This window comes from Chroicocephalus ridibundus, chromosome 2 (genome assembly GCF_963924245.1).
Source record: "Chroicocephalus ridibundus chromosome 2, bChrRid1.1, whole genome shotgun sequence".
NCBI lineage: Eukaryota > Metazoa > Chordata > Aves > Charadriiformes > Laridae > Chroicocephalus > Chroicocephalus ridibundus.
This window is the reverse complement of record NC_086285.1, coordinates 145,825,127-145,841,872: the sequence shown is the minus strand read 5'-3', so window position 1 is coordinate 145,841,872 and position 16,746 is coordinate 145,825,127. Positions and strand designations below refer to the sequence as shown.

The 16,746-nt window shown below is 38.2% G+C and overlaps 1 protein-coding gene across 3 annotated transcripts in view; it reads right to left on the bottom strand.

Annotated features, from left to right (window-relative positions):
- The window catches only part of VPS13B (vacuolar protein sorting 13 homolog B), a 479,360-nt gene that overhangs the window by 41,212 nt on the left and 421,402 nt on the right, over positions 1-16,746 (bottom strand). For all 3 annotated transcript variants that reach the window (XM_063327260.1, XM_063327261.1, XM_063327262.1), the window contains exons 41-43: positions 15,147-15,328; positions 13,002-13,351; positions 6,808-6,969 (exon numbers count right to left, since the gene is read on the bottom strand). In XM_063327260.1, coding sequence (XP_063183330.1) covers positions 6,808-6,969; positions 13,002-13,351; positions 15,147-15,328 — 694 coding nt within the window. The remainder of the gene's footprint in view (positions 1-6,807; positions 6,970-13,001; positions 13,352-15,146; positions 15,329-16,746) is intronic.

Below are 16,746 nucleotides of genomic sequence, written 5' to 3'. Positions count from 1 at the left end.
ACTTCAAAAGCATTCCAATAAATATAATCCAGTGATAAGTGGCAATTTATAGTTTAGAGAGAATTTAAAAGAGACTATTGTATATGTGAAGATAGGCACTCATTTGTGTAACCATTCGATTTCTGCATTTTCTGTTAGGGAACCATCAACAGATAACACAGAGTTTTTTATTTTGACTAGATTTTGCTGGCGTTCAGATTTGTAATTCTGAGCCATTATGGATTTCCGTTTTGAGAGGGAAAGAAATTGAAGAAGCTGCTGCTTCTGCTGGAGTGAATGGCTAGAAAAGCTGTATTCTTTATCACATCTCTTCACAGAATGCTTCTATACACTCCTCAAAATTGACTTATTTTCAGCTAGATGCTTGAGTGAAGGATACGATCTGAGTAAATAAAGTTAAGTGTCATATGACAAGGCATGAAGACTAAAATGGGGGATTAAAAATGAGACTAAGAATGGAGCCTGTCCAGAAAAGGCAGCATTTTCCAGCTGTATAAGTAATTTAAAGCTTGCGCCCTCAAAATGCTTAGTGATACAAATTTGATTTCTACTTTGCTTGTAGATCCACCAAAGTTAACTTGGTTTCACTGTAGTTAGATTATATCTGTCTTCTAGGTGAAACTAGAAAATGATTTTTGGGAAGAATAAGGGTTACTGCTCTCAACTCTGAGAGACTGGGAGGAATCAAGTGAGCACCTGGTTAACAGCGTGGAAGCAGTTGGTAATTTTAAAAGATATGAGATAGTAAAGTAAAAGCTGTGATGAGGCACAGAGGAAATGGAGACCTGGAAACGGGAGCTGAATTCTAAGAGTTGAAGCTAGAGCATTTTTTAATTGAAAAATTAAAGGAGAAGGATGATCGGTATTTTTTGGTTGTGTTTTCAGGATACAAGGCCGCCCTTGACCAGGATTAGGACTTACAACAATAAAACCTATTAGTATTTGCAAAAACAGTTAATGAAATGTTCATTTTGCACATTGTCAGCCGCAGCAGCCACTGAAAAAGTTTGAATTTCAGTTTTGCTTCATTTTCCCATAGGACCTGGGAGATCTGATCAGTTCTACACCATCGTCCCTTGTAAGACAGAAGGCCGGTATGGAACATGGTAGAAAGTAACTTTCATCACCCCCACGCTGGCTAGTAGACAAAAGGTCGCACTCAGCAGACAAACTCGGACCCTTGGGGGCTCCTGGAGGTGTTGCGAGCCTCACCACAACCTGCAAAGCAGGCCTGACCCTCGCAGGTACAAACTAGCTCTACACATTGCGGAAACAAAGACTCTTTTCGTTAAGGAACAGTAACGAAATTATGAGGGTTCATGTGATTCATGGATAATATCAATCCTTATCTGCCCCAGGTATTATCTAGAAAGTCAATTACATGTAATACAATATAATATAACCATCAATTTCAAATGCAGGAACCCAAAGGAAAGCAACAATATATTTCTTACTACTTGAGCAGTGTAAAATAACATAAACCTTTTTTATTTTTTGCCTGATGTTGTTCTGTAAATGACCTCGGGAGGATTGTGTAAAGTACAAAAGGTTGTGCAGAGAATCTGTAACATCCCTAAACAATAAAACAGGAAAAATATCCCAATAATAACTGATACATAAGTCACAGTTTCTAAGTTTGAATCCACAGAGTACCGTATATCAGCTTACACTCTATAACCCAATACCTGAAAGAATGGCAACTTGGAAATAAGTAACGATGAATTATGATCCTGCTGGAGATGCAACATAAATTAAAATTTGGGTTCAGTCTTTTTTTGTAGGAGAACGAGGAGGAGGTTCTTAAAACTATTTCCAAATCTACAACTGCCTTTAAAAATTATGATTATAAAATTCTAACAGAAGTTGTCCTTCGCAGCACTATTTACAATAAGAGAAGAAACACTTTAAACAGGTTCCAGTGAAGGTATTACTAACATACTAAACGCTACTAATATCTATTCAAGAAGTTATAAGTGTACATTCAGAAGAACAGAAAAGCAAGTGACAGGGGTATTTCCTCTCAAATTCTCTATAGCAATGAAGTGGCACATAGCTTTTTCAGGCATATTTACCTACTTTGACAAGAAATAAATCTATTTGTTTATAGCCAGTAACTTGTCCACATTCTCATTGAAGTCATTGCCCAAATCAACCTAGGAACTGTTCTTCATCCACTGCACCTGCTGCTTCGAATTAAGGACAGTGCAAAGTCAAAATGGGCCGTTAATATAACCCTGGGAGAAGACTCTGGAGAAAGGCTGGGAGCTGCTACTTTAAATGCAGACTTCCCCTATGCAACATTATGTTTTGCATAGAAAGCAAGATAATGATTTTAGACCCACTATTCCTTGCCTCCTCAGAGGACTCTGACGAAGTTTGAGCGTGGGGAAAATAACTAGTAATAACTAGCACGTTATAGCAGATTTTTACTGTTTATTCACAAGCAAACAATCTCTGCAGAATACATTCAGGGGACTCTCACATGAATAGCTGTTTTTTACATTTACCGTGGATTCCTAGTGGGACCCTCCGGCTGCCTACTGTCTTGCAAGAAAGAATTCCTTAACTCTGAGTACATTGCTAGGAAGATCTGATCTCTTCTAACTTCAGAGTTTCACCCTATGTATCATATACTCCAGTTCTTCTCCTAAAAAACACAGCTGTCTTGGAGACAATCATGACTTTTGACATAACTGGGGCCCATCCCACAAAGCAACTTGAAGATCAAGATAAGGAGCACAGACTGGATCCAATAATAACGTAGGAGCCAGTGGTGTCTGTAGAGCACAGGAGTGATGTAGCTTCTCTTCCCTTTTAATGATATCTAACAGACCTCTAACTTTCATTAAAATCTGCAAAAGGAACTCACGATGTCTGGCAACTTCTGCTAGAATTGCTTAAAGCCTCAAATATCATCAGTTTTGGACTTACCCCAGCTCTGAAAGGGACTATATAGTTGGGGGTGTTTTATCCCTAAGGAAGGTCAAAACCTCATGAAATCTGAGGAAAACACGGGGGATGCAGTAGAGTAGAAAAGCGAGCATCAGACCTCAGACTTATTACTGAAATATTAGCCAAACTAGCGAGACTTGGAGGAATCAGAGTGAAAGTTAAAAGGGAAAGGTTAGGTTCCCTGAAATGTAGAAGATCCGGGCTGGGAAAAAACGAAGGAAGGAAGGAGCTTTAAGTTAAGCCGAACAGTTGGAGGGACACCATCAATAGCTGATAAATCCAAATCCTTGGTGTACTATAGCTGTTTTCATAACATGAAAAAGTTGAACAATTTTTAATTATAGCCTGTAGTAGCTTAATTAATATTAAAATTCTTTCTAAATGGAAATAAGCATTATATAACTATCTGCTATTACAAAAATAATTTCTTTTAGGTATATATATATTTAATTGTGTTAAATAATTCAAATGGGCAATTACTGCATCTCTCACTATACTTAATTAGCAAAAGAAAAATGGAGAATTTTATTGATGTGAATGTGAAAGAAATACAATCCTTTTAAAACTATTTATTTTCATTTAACTGAACTGCCTTGCCATACTAAAAAAACATTTTGCAGAGGTTAAATAAAGTATTTCATGGCAACCGCTGCTTCTTAGTGCCTGTGTAACAAGAAACATGAGCCAGGCGAAGTTGTGCAAGTTGGTTTTCTTTCCCAGTAAGAGAATGTGGTATCTAAGACCTTGTCCTAACTCATTTTATCCCCAAGAGTAAGTCAAGTAAGTCAAGTATGAACTAATGCCTGGAGGGAAGTCCCTGACTCCAGAAGTATGGATTATTTCACATTTATCTTACAATCTGCTCTCAGAGTTCTTAAAATTCACTAACTTGGCAAGTTGGGAATTATCATGAGAAATGAAATAATTTCATAACTATGAAGTCATCTAGCATTCCATGAATATGACACTTGGAGGGTTTGTCCATGCTTGGGCATTATTCTGAGCTTTGGATAATAAGCTGTTAGATAGATTTGCATGGAAACAATTAGAAAAGTGCCATAGCATAACAGGGACAACCTGATGTCTTAATTGAGTCGTCATTTTCATTTCAAGGATTTGTATTCATCACTGAAAAAATTTACACAACTACATTTGTAATAATATTTGAACAAACATTTCGTTTGATCTAAAACGACAAAGGATTGTGCTGTTTAGACTGTTTAGATGCCTTTCTGAAGCATGCTAAACTTAGTGATTTGTATTTAACATTAACCAAATGAACAAGGCTTGTAGATGGATGCCAAGATTCTCTGACCTTTTTAAAAAAAATTTGCTTCTATCTCAACAGTGTGTGGAAAGCCTGTGCTTCCATATGTTTTCAGTGAAATTACCTCAGTGCTATTTTTTTGTCTCTAAATTTCCCAGCAAGACATGGCTGTTGAAAAACAGTGAAAGAACAGAAATATTCTTGAAATTATTCCAAGGGCTGGGACAAGGGAGGTATAACCCCCCTACTAGAAGACCCTGTTGGCCAGCAACGTGGTTGAGTCAGGAGGAGCTGTTAGCTTCCCCATCTCCTGGGACATGGGAATCCAACATGACATTTCTGACTGTTTATCAGCCCAATTCTTCAGAGAATCTGAATCTGATCAGAGCAAAACAGAATGGGGAAACCCTTTGACATCACCAACTTTCAGCTGAAGAACGAATATCTGAAAAATGAATCTGAAGTTCCTACTGTCACCTCATCCACTTCCTAATGTGTGATTTGGTTTTCTGCTGGACTTTTCCATCCTGCACTTTTATTTTTCATTTAATAAGAAACTTACATAGTGGCTGCAAAAATGGAATGTTTTGCACAGCTCAAGTCTGTGACCGAAAGGACAAGCTAACGATCAATTTTAATATTTAAGTTCTCCGGGTGTCCAATGGCCAATGCCATATATTGTGCTGGTGGTCTTCAGTAGCTTGGCTGCAACTGACAGAAAGTATCAGTAACATGCTGCAATTTTAACTCTTCTGCTTTTCACTTTGCTTGAAATAACACTCATTTGCAAAACTCTTTCCAGTTTGCACCATTATCAGAAGTACGCAATTATCAGAAATACACCATAATCAGAAATACACCATTAGCAGAACTATCTAGAAAGATGGTCAAAAAGAGGATTCTCTCAACTGAGTGATTTTATATAAGTAACCAGAAAATGGATGAGAAAGATTGTTAGGAGGAAAGCTAGTTCTGGTTTTATTTATATTTGCTTTAAGCATTTCCTTCTTTTTCCATGTGTTTATGAAGAGGTTTAAATTATTTTTTGGGTGGTTGCTACAAAAGCAAGTGATAATTGGTTATGAAATATGTGTGACATTTTGCTAGCTTTCTACAAGCCTGGTTGTTCTTTCTCCCGCACATCTCCTTATGTCAATCGTAACCCAAGTGTGAGTACTGTCACCTGATGAGTGGGGATCCTGTCTTGCAATCTGACACTTGCCCAACCACACAGAGCAGTCACCCATTTGGGCTGCTGGCCCATGGGCTCAGGCATCACAGGCGTTTTGGTTTTATGAGAAAACATATGTCTTTTTGGGAAATGTGACAAGGGAGGTACAGTACTTCAGCGTCTCTAAGTCTCCAAAAGTCCCCCCTGTGCACTATTACACCAGCATACACCGTTTATAACAACTCCTCTGTCACTGGGGTGAGATGGTCCTTTATTAGCCTGCGTTCCTCTTAACTTATGGCTTGACTTCAGTGCCAACTGCAACTGTTTACTCTGGTTAAATTTGCTCTGCATATATTACAGCATTCATGTAAAATTCAGTCGTTTTGCATATCCACCAACTGACATATGAATGAAAAACACAGTAAATTTGCCATCTCTGCTTCCCAGTGAAAACTTGAAACTTGTCAGCAGTGAAAGTGAGCCCAGCTCCCATTCAGAATTACCATCCGAAGTTCACCTTGACATGCTAATGCCGGTATTTTCCAGGTTAGGAACCCCTATTCACTACTCTTCTCCTAGGATCTGTAAAAATTTTAGTAACTGTTCAGCACAGAACTGCTGCCCAGCAAGTGGGGTGGCACAGGTCTCCAGTCTCCCGCTCAGTAGGAGCTGGGTATATATCAAAAAGAGAGAAGAAATGGCTTTGCTGTGTCATAACCACTCTTTTTTTTTTTAGATTTAAATTCTTGTCCTATCTTGAATCAAGATGCAAAGTCCATTTTTCACCACCACTCAAGAAAAGCAACAACATGGTTTCATTGAAATACTTCCTGTTGATAATTTTAAAATATTTTATTTCAGTTTCAGTGTTTATCCTTAAAAAAACCACCAAGAAACAGAAACTGCATTATTTAAACTATATAAGTGGGGTGTTTCTGACAATTTCAAATCTTTCCTAATGCAAGCACATGCTGAGTTGAGAGATTTGTCCAGTTTGACCCTGTTCTGCAAACAATTTCAGTGAACAGATGCTTCTGGTAAAAACAATTCATTAAAAAAATTCCCCAAACCTCTAATGTACATCACAGAAAACAGACACTGATCGCTTAGTTATAAAAACCTGGCAAGCGATCTTCTTTTGCCTTTTTTCAGAAGCTTTGGTTTCCACAACCACTTGGTTTTACAGAAAGCGATCGTGCACATCCAGTTCTACCCTCGAGTAATTTTCTAAACACTTCTGGCTTTCCTCACTCTTTGTTTACCTTTTCTCTCTGATGCAGCCCCAGCGTGTGGCTCCTGAAGGAACTGGAGCATTAGAGACAGTTGAGCCCATAGAGAAAATGGAAGAACCAATGCAGAAAGCCACCAGTCAGCTTTAGCACTTGCTGCATTCGAGGGGCTGTTTCTGACGTACCTGTGGGGACTTGTGAGAGCGCCAGCTGTACTGGTGACTGTGGAGACTAGCCAGCAAAATATTTTCATCAGTATCCACCTGGCCAAACCGCAGTGTCTCTTGTGTGTCATTACAGATCACAAAATGGCTGAAGACCAACTCCTCTGCCTCAGGGCATTGGTTCTGAAAGGAAAGGGATATGAAAGCCAGTAAGCGTCAGATTAATTGCAAGACATTTGGCAGCTGCCTGCCTAGTGGCGACTGTTACAAGACAGAAATGCTTCAAGATCTCTTGCCATTAGCTTTGGTCTCATAGTACTCTACTCTCTGCAAAAACTAGTGTTTGGGTTGACAAAATATATCCTAAGACTTGACATATTTTAATTTTTGTTTCTGTAATGCAAATCTTAAAGATTTAAAACTAACTTTCATAAAAGACTTCAACAAAATTAAATTCAGTTAGAAACGACACGTCACATAGGACAGGCGGGGCAATACAGGCTGAGCGAAAAGGCATGGAGAGGCTTCTGCATGGTTGACAGCTGATCTCTCAGGCCCACAGGCTGCAATTCCTCTTCCCCAGCTGCTGCTTCTACTTTGAAATGTTGCTGTGGGTCAGCACCAGAAGACTCTCTCTCTCCTGATACCACAACACTTAAAAAACAACTAAAGAAAAAGCAGGAGACACGAGGAGAGTATTTCCACAGCTCCACAAGGATAGTTTGAAAATGCATCATGCCATTTCACAGGAAAACAGGAAAAATCAAAAACTATCATGGGTTTTAAAAATATTTTAGATTTTACAATATTTTTTCTCCTGGTTGCAGCATCCTTCTATCCTCTCTTTCTGCTTTTCATCTGACTGCTTGTCACTCTGTTGACACGATGAGACTATACGATAGTCATAAAAATTACCAGAGCTACAGGTCTTCCGCCCCTGAAGGCACGAACTATAATCCCCTATACGGGAGAGGTCAAAGTGTGACTGAGAATTTGATTTGGAGATCATCTCTCATATATTTCTGTCCTAGTCATCACTGGGCTGGCACCTTCCACTTACAAGCAACTATCTAGCAACCATAACGATTACTCCAAGAAAGCAACATTTGGATAGTCTTCATGCAATTTAATGGGTATAACAAAAAGAATTTATCTTCTTGTGCTTTTCGTTACCTCTTTTTGACCCATCTTTCCTAGCGCACACACTTCTGACAATGCTTTATTGTTGGTTGGTTCCCTTCTCTCTACAATATAGTCCAGCTGCTCTTTTCTCATCCTTTCTTCCCATGACGTTTTCTCAAACTTATGGGACCTCCATGGTCTTTGGAGCTGATTCTGTTTCCCCTCCCTGCTTTCTCAGAGGACCTTTTAAACAGACATAACAAAGCTAGCACCTCTTCTGTCTAAGATCATATGGGTCTCTAGTTTGATAACAATGTGCCTGGAAGCCTGCAGAAATTCAGAGATCAAACAAGAGAGAGAAAAATATTTCTTCATAGATCCTTATGGATCCTTAGTTATACGTGAAAAACCTTTTGGTACATTGCTTGTAGCATACTGCTGGGTGATACACCTGGAACAGATTTTCCAAAAAGCGAAGTGTGCAAGGTATGTCCAATTTAGCATCCTTGAATGCATGTTCACTACTGTTTATTAACTTCAGAAGAACCTGAGGTGCAGGTTGCAATTCCTTTTGTGTCTCACTGTCAGAATGTTTGTGCAAAAAGTTATTCACCCTAGGAATATTTAAGCATGGGAATATTTAGATTAAAGCTTCTCTTGAAATCTCACAAATTCTTCTGCAAAAGACGAGGTATCTTCTGTGAAACAAGAGTCAGGTGAGCATAATCAAATCTCACTTTTTGAAAGTCGTAAAACTCATTACAGAGCAATATGTCTGTATCACATTCAGTAGCAGATCTGGGTATGCTAAAGGCTGACATTTACAGCATCACTTCAGAGTGCAGAGTTTATTTTGGCATTTTCTAGTGGTGGATCTATGACTTTTTACTGTCAAGCTGCCATACCCACATACCCATAAGTCTACCACAAATATATATATTTTCCTGTTACAGCTTTGCAAAATGTTGGCTTTTTTTTTTTTTAAAAAAAAGGGAGGATTTACTATCCATAGAGCTCAGCATGTTGTTATAGTCAAACCTAGACATAACCCCAGGGGACTTTAAGAAAATTTTTTACTCCAATACATTTTCTTGCTGACCAGAAGATGACGAACTTCCTTCTTTTTACCTGACTATTACTGTCGAACTCAGACTGTAACACAGACTGTAGATTCTTGCATTTTCTGAAGGGAAACGGGAATCTAGCAACCTTCAATTTTTTTTGTCTTGAGTTTTTGGCATTCATAGAACTCCTAAATTGTACCGGGGGAATATTATCCCATCAGGGATTATTAATAGCCTTGCACACATTTTGGTACTGATGAATGACTACCATCAATCATTAGTCTTACATGCTAGATTTGCTACTAGAATACACCGCTTTTAACAGCAAGCTTCAGCTAAGCAAAAGAGGTATTTTAAGCTCAATTTCAGAACAGTTCCAAAGTTTTAACCAAGGGAACACCAAGATTTGCAAAATAAGGAGTTGCTCCATGCTGCCAGGCTTAGGAGAGAGCTACTGATGCCTCAAGTCTTGATAATAACAACTGACTGAAGGATCATCAAGGAAGCTTAGGGATGCTTTAGCTCAGTATGGCAACTACGCACTGTATGGCCAATATTCTAGGTGACTCTTACACTCCTTGCAGTAAATGCAGGAGATTTTTCCCAGAGTACCGCCCATGCTTCTTGGTCCCTGGGGAGCAGCAGCAGCTCCCTGCACCCTTCACAGGGAACTGGATCCCAAATTTCCTGCTGAAGTCTGAAAATAGAAGCTTCTAAGCCAAGCAGAAAGGGACCAAAAGAAATTAAAAAAAATCAGCAAAAGGACGGAGTGAGGAAATCTTGATTGATAAAAGAGAGTGTAGAGAAACCAGACATAATAAAAACAAACAGAACCAGGCCATTTGTGTGGCAGTGATGATGAAGGGCTGAATGATGACTCTAGGAGCTGAAAACACCTAAGTGTGGATTAGGAAAAAATTCCCTCTCTGAATTAAAACAGCAAATCAAAGAATCAGCAAAAGATCAACAGCCTGAATCAGATACAGATTAGGGTCAGTTCCTGGGGGACAATTTCCTGCCCCTCTTTAGATCATTTTTCAGCTGTTCTTTTCTCTCAGAGAGGCCTGGAAAGTGTTTCTCCTTTATTGGGCTTTCAAATATTTTGTGAATTCTATTCAGAGAGGGGAAAAACATCCCACATAATACTAGTCACCAGGCTTTCCCTGTTTCAGGACTTTCTGCTCACATCTCAGCTCACAGCTATTTCAAAGCAAAGATCTGGAAAAAAAACCCATAAAAGCCTAGGCCTCTTTATATACACAAAGTTATTTTCTGTGTGCTGCACAAGCTACCGAAGACCTCTGCAAACCTCCTCTCTCTCACACACACACATGTACATACTCTCTCTCTAGTACTGCTTAATGTTTTTTGGACAAAAAGTCTTTGAGGGAGATAAGAAAATGCTAAAGTTCCTCTAACAGGAAAGAATATTTTCCTTCTGATTGTTTAAACTTCATTCTCATGGCAGTATCCTGACATGATGAGCTAGAAAGTTAAACTGAAGTTACATGCAAATTTTCTGTACCCTTTTCCTTTGTTCTTCATGCTTGTGGTAGAAAGATGGGGAAACTACTGTGACCACAGATGTCATTTTGACTGATCCCAGCTCATTAACAAAACTCATGCAATTGCCAACAGAAAGGTTAAGCACCACACGGACCTTGAGGAAAAGAAGTTCTAATAGTTTAAAACAGGTTTAAAACAGGAGCAGCTTTTTGTAACTTCTGAGGGGTTTAGGAAAAGATTTGCAGTGTGAGACCACAAAGGAATAGTTTTTTTTCCCAGGAATACTCACTTAGTACCATACCTGGGGAGCTGTTTTCTCAGCTGACCCCGTGTCTCTAGGTATCACAAAGCACTAATGCAATAAAACAATTTGTGAAGGCCTAAACGCCCAAATAAAGGGCACCACTACCACCCCTCCGGTATACTCGCAGGAGACATGCATTTTCTATCTCACCTGATACTCTCTGTGCTATTATTAAATAATAAAACTAAATTAATAACAATCTTGAAGTTCCCTGCCCAGTTATTTGATTACCAAAACCATTACTTCAGCTTTGCATTTAGATGTGCACTAGGCTGTTACTGCTTGTATTTTAACAGGGATTTCAGATTAGACAGTGAAATATGTCAAAAGGGGAAACTCTCTTTAAAAAGTGCTAATCCTCTCAGATTTTCAGCATGTGATTTAGAAGTATAAAGCAAGTTGTAGGCCTAGTGTTTTTTAGGCTTAATCTACTTTCAAAATGTTCATCATTACTTAAACAAAAAAAAATAATCAGTCCAAATCTAGGAAAGAAAGACACCGACAGAGGCTTCTGTTAATCCTGAACTCTTGACCTAAAGGTGCAGGGCCAAATTGTTTCATGCTTCATCTGTCTGTCCACTGACTACAACATCACTTGTTTCAGATAGTAATCCAGTAAAAAAATATGCGGAGAATTCAAATAACCTTTCCTGCTTATTAAATTCATGCTTCTAGTTGGCAGCATTTATTTTATATTTCGTGTGAACACAAAACATCAAACAATGCTCATCATTGGGAAATTCATTCCCTCCCCATGCAGTGCGTGCCACCTCCCCAGTCTGGAGGTAAAGCCACATACAAAACATCTTGGTAACAATTAATTTAATAAGCCGTTTTGAACCCACTTGTGTGTTAACTTTCCCCTAATTTCAAAGCGGTGCAAGTTTTTAATCTCAAATACTCAGGGCTAGATACCCACCACATCAGAACATGGTGGCAAGTACCCTTGACATGAGAGGAAACGAGAAAATTACAGCAACAATTACAGAAGTATATCCTCCTGTGGCTCATGTTAACATTGCCAAATCCATGTATAAATCAGTACCAACTATTCATAGAATGTACCTGTCAGCAATATACTATGCGACATATGGCTCTACTTAATCAAATATACAATTCCATTTTTTCAACTCAGAATATTCCTTCAAGGCACAGAGTAGTCAGTCAGTCATTCACACTGTGATGTGGTTTAAAACATTTAAATATTTATGCACCATATTTTATTTATATGTATAGCTATGTCTGAGAGATCTTTTTTTTTCTTTCCATCCTAAGAGGAAACTGACCTTTCTGAAGCCCATTTTGCAGTAGTTGCCACACATGTCTTAGATGAGGGACTAGTACTAAGTCAGAAATATTTTGGGTTTAAACAGCCTACCAAGGGCTCTCTTGTACTTTCTATGTTTGTTTTTTATTAAAAGCATTGTTCAAAATATGACAAAAAACAGAAATTGGAGCTACAAAGATTTTTGTTCACATTGATATTTGAGCCAGCTGTAAAGATTTAAATCACACTAGATCTTGTTTTATGAATGTCCTTTTGCAACAAGAAAACCATGGAATGCCCTTAAAAAAGAATTTTTTGATATAAAACAGATGTTTTATCCTTTTTTGGGGGCTTTGTTATTGTAGTGCCATGATAGGTAATTAATTCCCAGGCTCCACATAGGTCTTCAGGCAGATGAAGAAAATGATTTGATTTCAAGGCTATAGTGGAGTAAGGGAATTACAGGCCTTCGAGGGGTCATTGCAGAAGCAAGGTTCCTTACGCCGGGACTGGCTTCAACCATTAATGCTGCTTGCACAGAATTGTAATGTGAAACTAGTGTTGAACTTCAATAAGGACAGAAGTAGTAGCTGGAAGCAATATGCTCTACTGCTCAGACTGAGCTGTGCTTACATATCATGCATCACTCACCTTTTCATATATTAACGGAACATCACGCATTTCAAGACAAAGATTCTGATTATTCTAATATAAATCCATGTAGTTTCACTGAAACTCAAGCAGTTCTGACTATAGTTACCTTTACATATAGCATTCATTCTCTCCTAATTTTCATTGCTATCATGGAATTAATGTTTATTAGTAAATACACTTTTAGTGTAAATTAGCTTTTGTATCTTGGAATATTTGTAATGAATGCAGTTGGTATTCTAATTTGCTATTAAATGAATCACAATAGCTACATTTTTTTCTCCGTATTGTATTTGCATACCTGCTGCCAAGCTTGAATTGCTGTATTTAGAGAATGAAGGGCATATTGGCCAAAGTTGATGAAAATGGGATCCACCATTATCGTGCAGTCCAATAGCCTTCCTACTGTGCTGCTGGAAATAGCAATCTGTCCCCAGACTTTGAAAGGTCTCACAACACTCTGCATAGTCACGTTTCGGCACTCCAACAGTTTACAGTCGGCTTGAGTTGAGAACTGGATCTCCTGGAACATTGACTCATCGTTCCATTGACGAAGATATACATGAGGCTCATCAAAGGAAATTATCATGTATTCTAGTTCAGATGGCATGTTCTTATCAGATAAAAATGGCTGAAGAAATTTTGGTGGTGCTGAAAAGTAAAAGAACAAGACTAGAACATCACCATTGCCACATTCTGTATGTTTTTGTAAATTGTGTTTTAACTGCTTGTACATATGATGAAAACAAGTAAAATTCATAAAAGAGCTGACATTTCTGAAATCTGAAATTAATCCTGTTCACACTGTTTATTAGATGTAAAATAGAACTGTAATTAGTAGCAGCTGCAAACAAGAAGTATCTGCAAACCCAAATCTTTTCACGGTAAATAGACCAGCCGGCCAAACTGCTCTGCCTACACACTGCACAATACTTCAGGTTGCCACCTATTTGGAGCAGAAACCATATTTCTGTGAGAATTTTTGCTACAGTATAAGTATATGATATTCCAGGCATAGCACATTACAAATACAATAAAAATTAGCAATATAATATTTGCTGACATGTGACTGTGCAGGCTAACAGGCTCCACAATGAAAATTGTCTTTGCTGCAGTTACAGAGGGTTCAAGACCACAAACCCACTGAGATGCGGCATATTGCCCCATAATACTAGAAATTAAACAAAACAGTATCATGAGACTAAAGCATGAGAAATAGATCACAAAAAAGATTTTATCGCGTTCGCTGAAGTCTCAGCCCTGCAAAGCGCTGAGCACTGTGGCAGCAGACACTGCAGGGCACGTACACCACTTGTGTAACATTAAGCATGCGAGTATTTCCATTGATGTTATTATTTATGTTGCTGGAACTACTCACATGCTTAAAATTAGCATATGCTCAAGTGCTCTACAGCTTTGGAACCAAAACACTCATCACTTTCCAGGATCAAGCCCTATTACGCTACAAAAGCATAATGGATACAATAAGTTTTGTGCTCCCTTCGCGTACAACGTCGCACAACGGAGCCCCAGAGCTTAAGGCCTTTAGGTGCTGTAAAAAGAGCAACAGCAGCATCAGCATAAACTCAGTCGCTGTTGAAAAATGAAACAGCTGGGTTTGATTTTAATCCCATTTTTGCTTTTTCCAGTATGTGTAATTTTAAAGATCGAGCATCTGGAATTGGAGTGTAATAGTGAGGAAGATTGTGTACTGATAGAGGTAGCCGATAGACAAGAAATTTACTAGATGTTGAGTGTCAGTCTTAGTATGATTTGATAATAAATATATTATAATACTTGCAGAAACATAAAAACTACTCACAAAAAGAGCTGTCCCTGTCAAAATTATCTAAGATATTTGCTCATCTTCCATGGAAAGCATTCCTGGCATTTGAAAATCAGACAATAATCTAAAGATCTCTTGGAATGTATTTGCCATTAATGCAATGACAGAGAGCACTGAACAAAAACAGATGTAGCTCCAAAAGTGATCATAATTGAAATAGCAGTTAAATCTGCAGTTCTCAGAGCTCTTCCAAGGAATTCTTACTAAGGGGGTTGCAAAATCTCCAAATATTTTAATAGTACTGTTAATATGCTGGAAAATTTAAAAGATCAAATTCATTCACTAAGATGGCTCAAAACTGAAGTGGCACCTGCTGTCACTAATCAGACTCCGAAAACCGGATGGCTTCTACAGTTACCCATTCCGGAGGGAGGAAGGGGGGGATCAGCCAGCCCCACTGCCTACTGTATGTACTTTCTCAACACACAGAAGTCATCAGTTTTACCCTGAAGTCTGTACCACCAGTGGCTGTTGGTGATAATTTATTTCAAGAATGCCTGGTTGAATAAGGAAATGGGGACTACAGACAGCCAAACCAGCAATTAATCAGCATGTATGAACTATACATGCTTTCATTATTCTACATAAAGGAGTACATACCTGTGCCTAGTTGATCGAGATGATGGCAGAGGTGGACTTCCAAATAAGTAACTTGGATCAACACACTTAGCGATGGCACAAACCAAGGAGTAAAACAGGAGTCAACCCTGGTACAGGCTGCTAATGCGGTGGGCGTTACAAGCTGATCGCACGCACTTTGTGAGCCAGATTCACTTTCCGAGCTGCAGAAGGTAGATAACAAAGCAGTAGTTCATCAATTCCAGGATTTTATCCCTTAATAGTAAGACATGACCATGTGCCATGTTGGTTTTCTGGCACGGTCAATGCCATTGTTTTCTTTTACCTGTTAATGTTAGCGTATGTACTTTTTCCAAGCAGAATATACCAGACAAGATTGCAATCCAACAACGCTTTTACCCCACTGCGCTTTCAATTTACAAACTGAAACACCTGAACCACAGATGCAAACCACATTTACAGAAATAAAACCTAAATATATCAGGTATCTTTAATTGTTGAAATAGCTAAACAGAGTACATTACCATTATTAAAATGATAAGAATGAGTTGAAAGTTTATCTGGTCAAGATAATGATTTTTTTTCATTTTATTTTTACGGAAACCAACACACAACCATCAAACTACTACGCACAAACCCTGTCCATTTAAGCTTTCTTTCCTTCGTCCTTCTCATTCCACAGCCATCATTTCATAAGAATCTCCAAGTGTTACAAGCTCAGCCTGGAGCCTTTTACTAGCACCTATTACAACATTTTAACTGTACATTTAAGATGCCACCCCACTGATATTATTTTTTTGCTAGCCATACTCCTGATGCCATGAATTTCCAAGCATTATCTTTCAGTCTCTTGAGAGAAACTAACACTACATCACAATTCTATAGGTTGCTAAGACACCACTTTAGTACAAATAAACTTTCTAATTTAATCCAAATCTACCCTTTATGTTCCTTATTCTCACTCCCTTTGCAGTTTGGCACTGAAGAGTTTTAGTTTAAAAACATAGATTTGATTCAAGAAAACTAAGTCCACGTCCTCAGTCCAATACTGCTTTTATTTTTAAAATAAAATTTAACGAAGGATTAACTAATGCCAACTTACTGTTTTTGTCAGAAAGTAATTAGCTTTTATAAAGCACTGTGAATAGTTTTTCATTGACATTTTAAAGATATTTTAAATTCAAATATTGGCTTTCAAAGCAACATGTCTCATGCCTTTAGAACCAAGTTTTTCATCGCTCCATGTGTGTTACTGAAAAATTATGCACAAATATAGTAGGTACTCTAAATTTTCAGCTGCAAATGTGTAGAATTCCATGGATAGGTAAATTTATCAGTATTATTTTGTGTTACGGCAACTAGCTAGTATGGTATTTATTTATGGAGCTTAAATCCAACTTTAGATTTGTGGACATAAATCAAAATACTTGTGTAGCAGTAAAATCCCACTAAAATTAGCTAATTATCAAAGAGTCAAGACAGGATATCAAGAATGGATTAGGTCAGTGAAGCATGAAAGACAGATCACTTAAATCAGATTTTTAGCTGCTTTCCTGTGATTTGCCTCTTCAAATTGCCTGTTTACATTTCAAAAATGGTCTTGTAGGTCTTTTGAGAACTT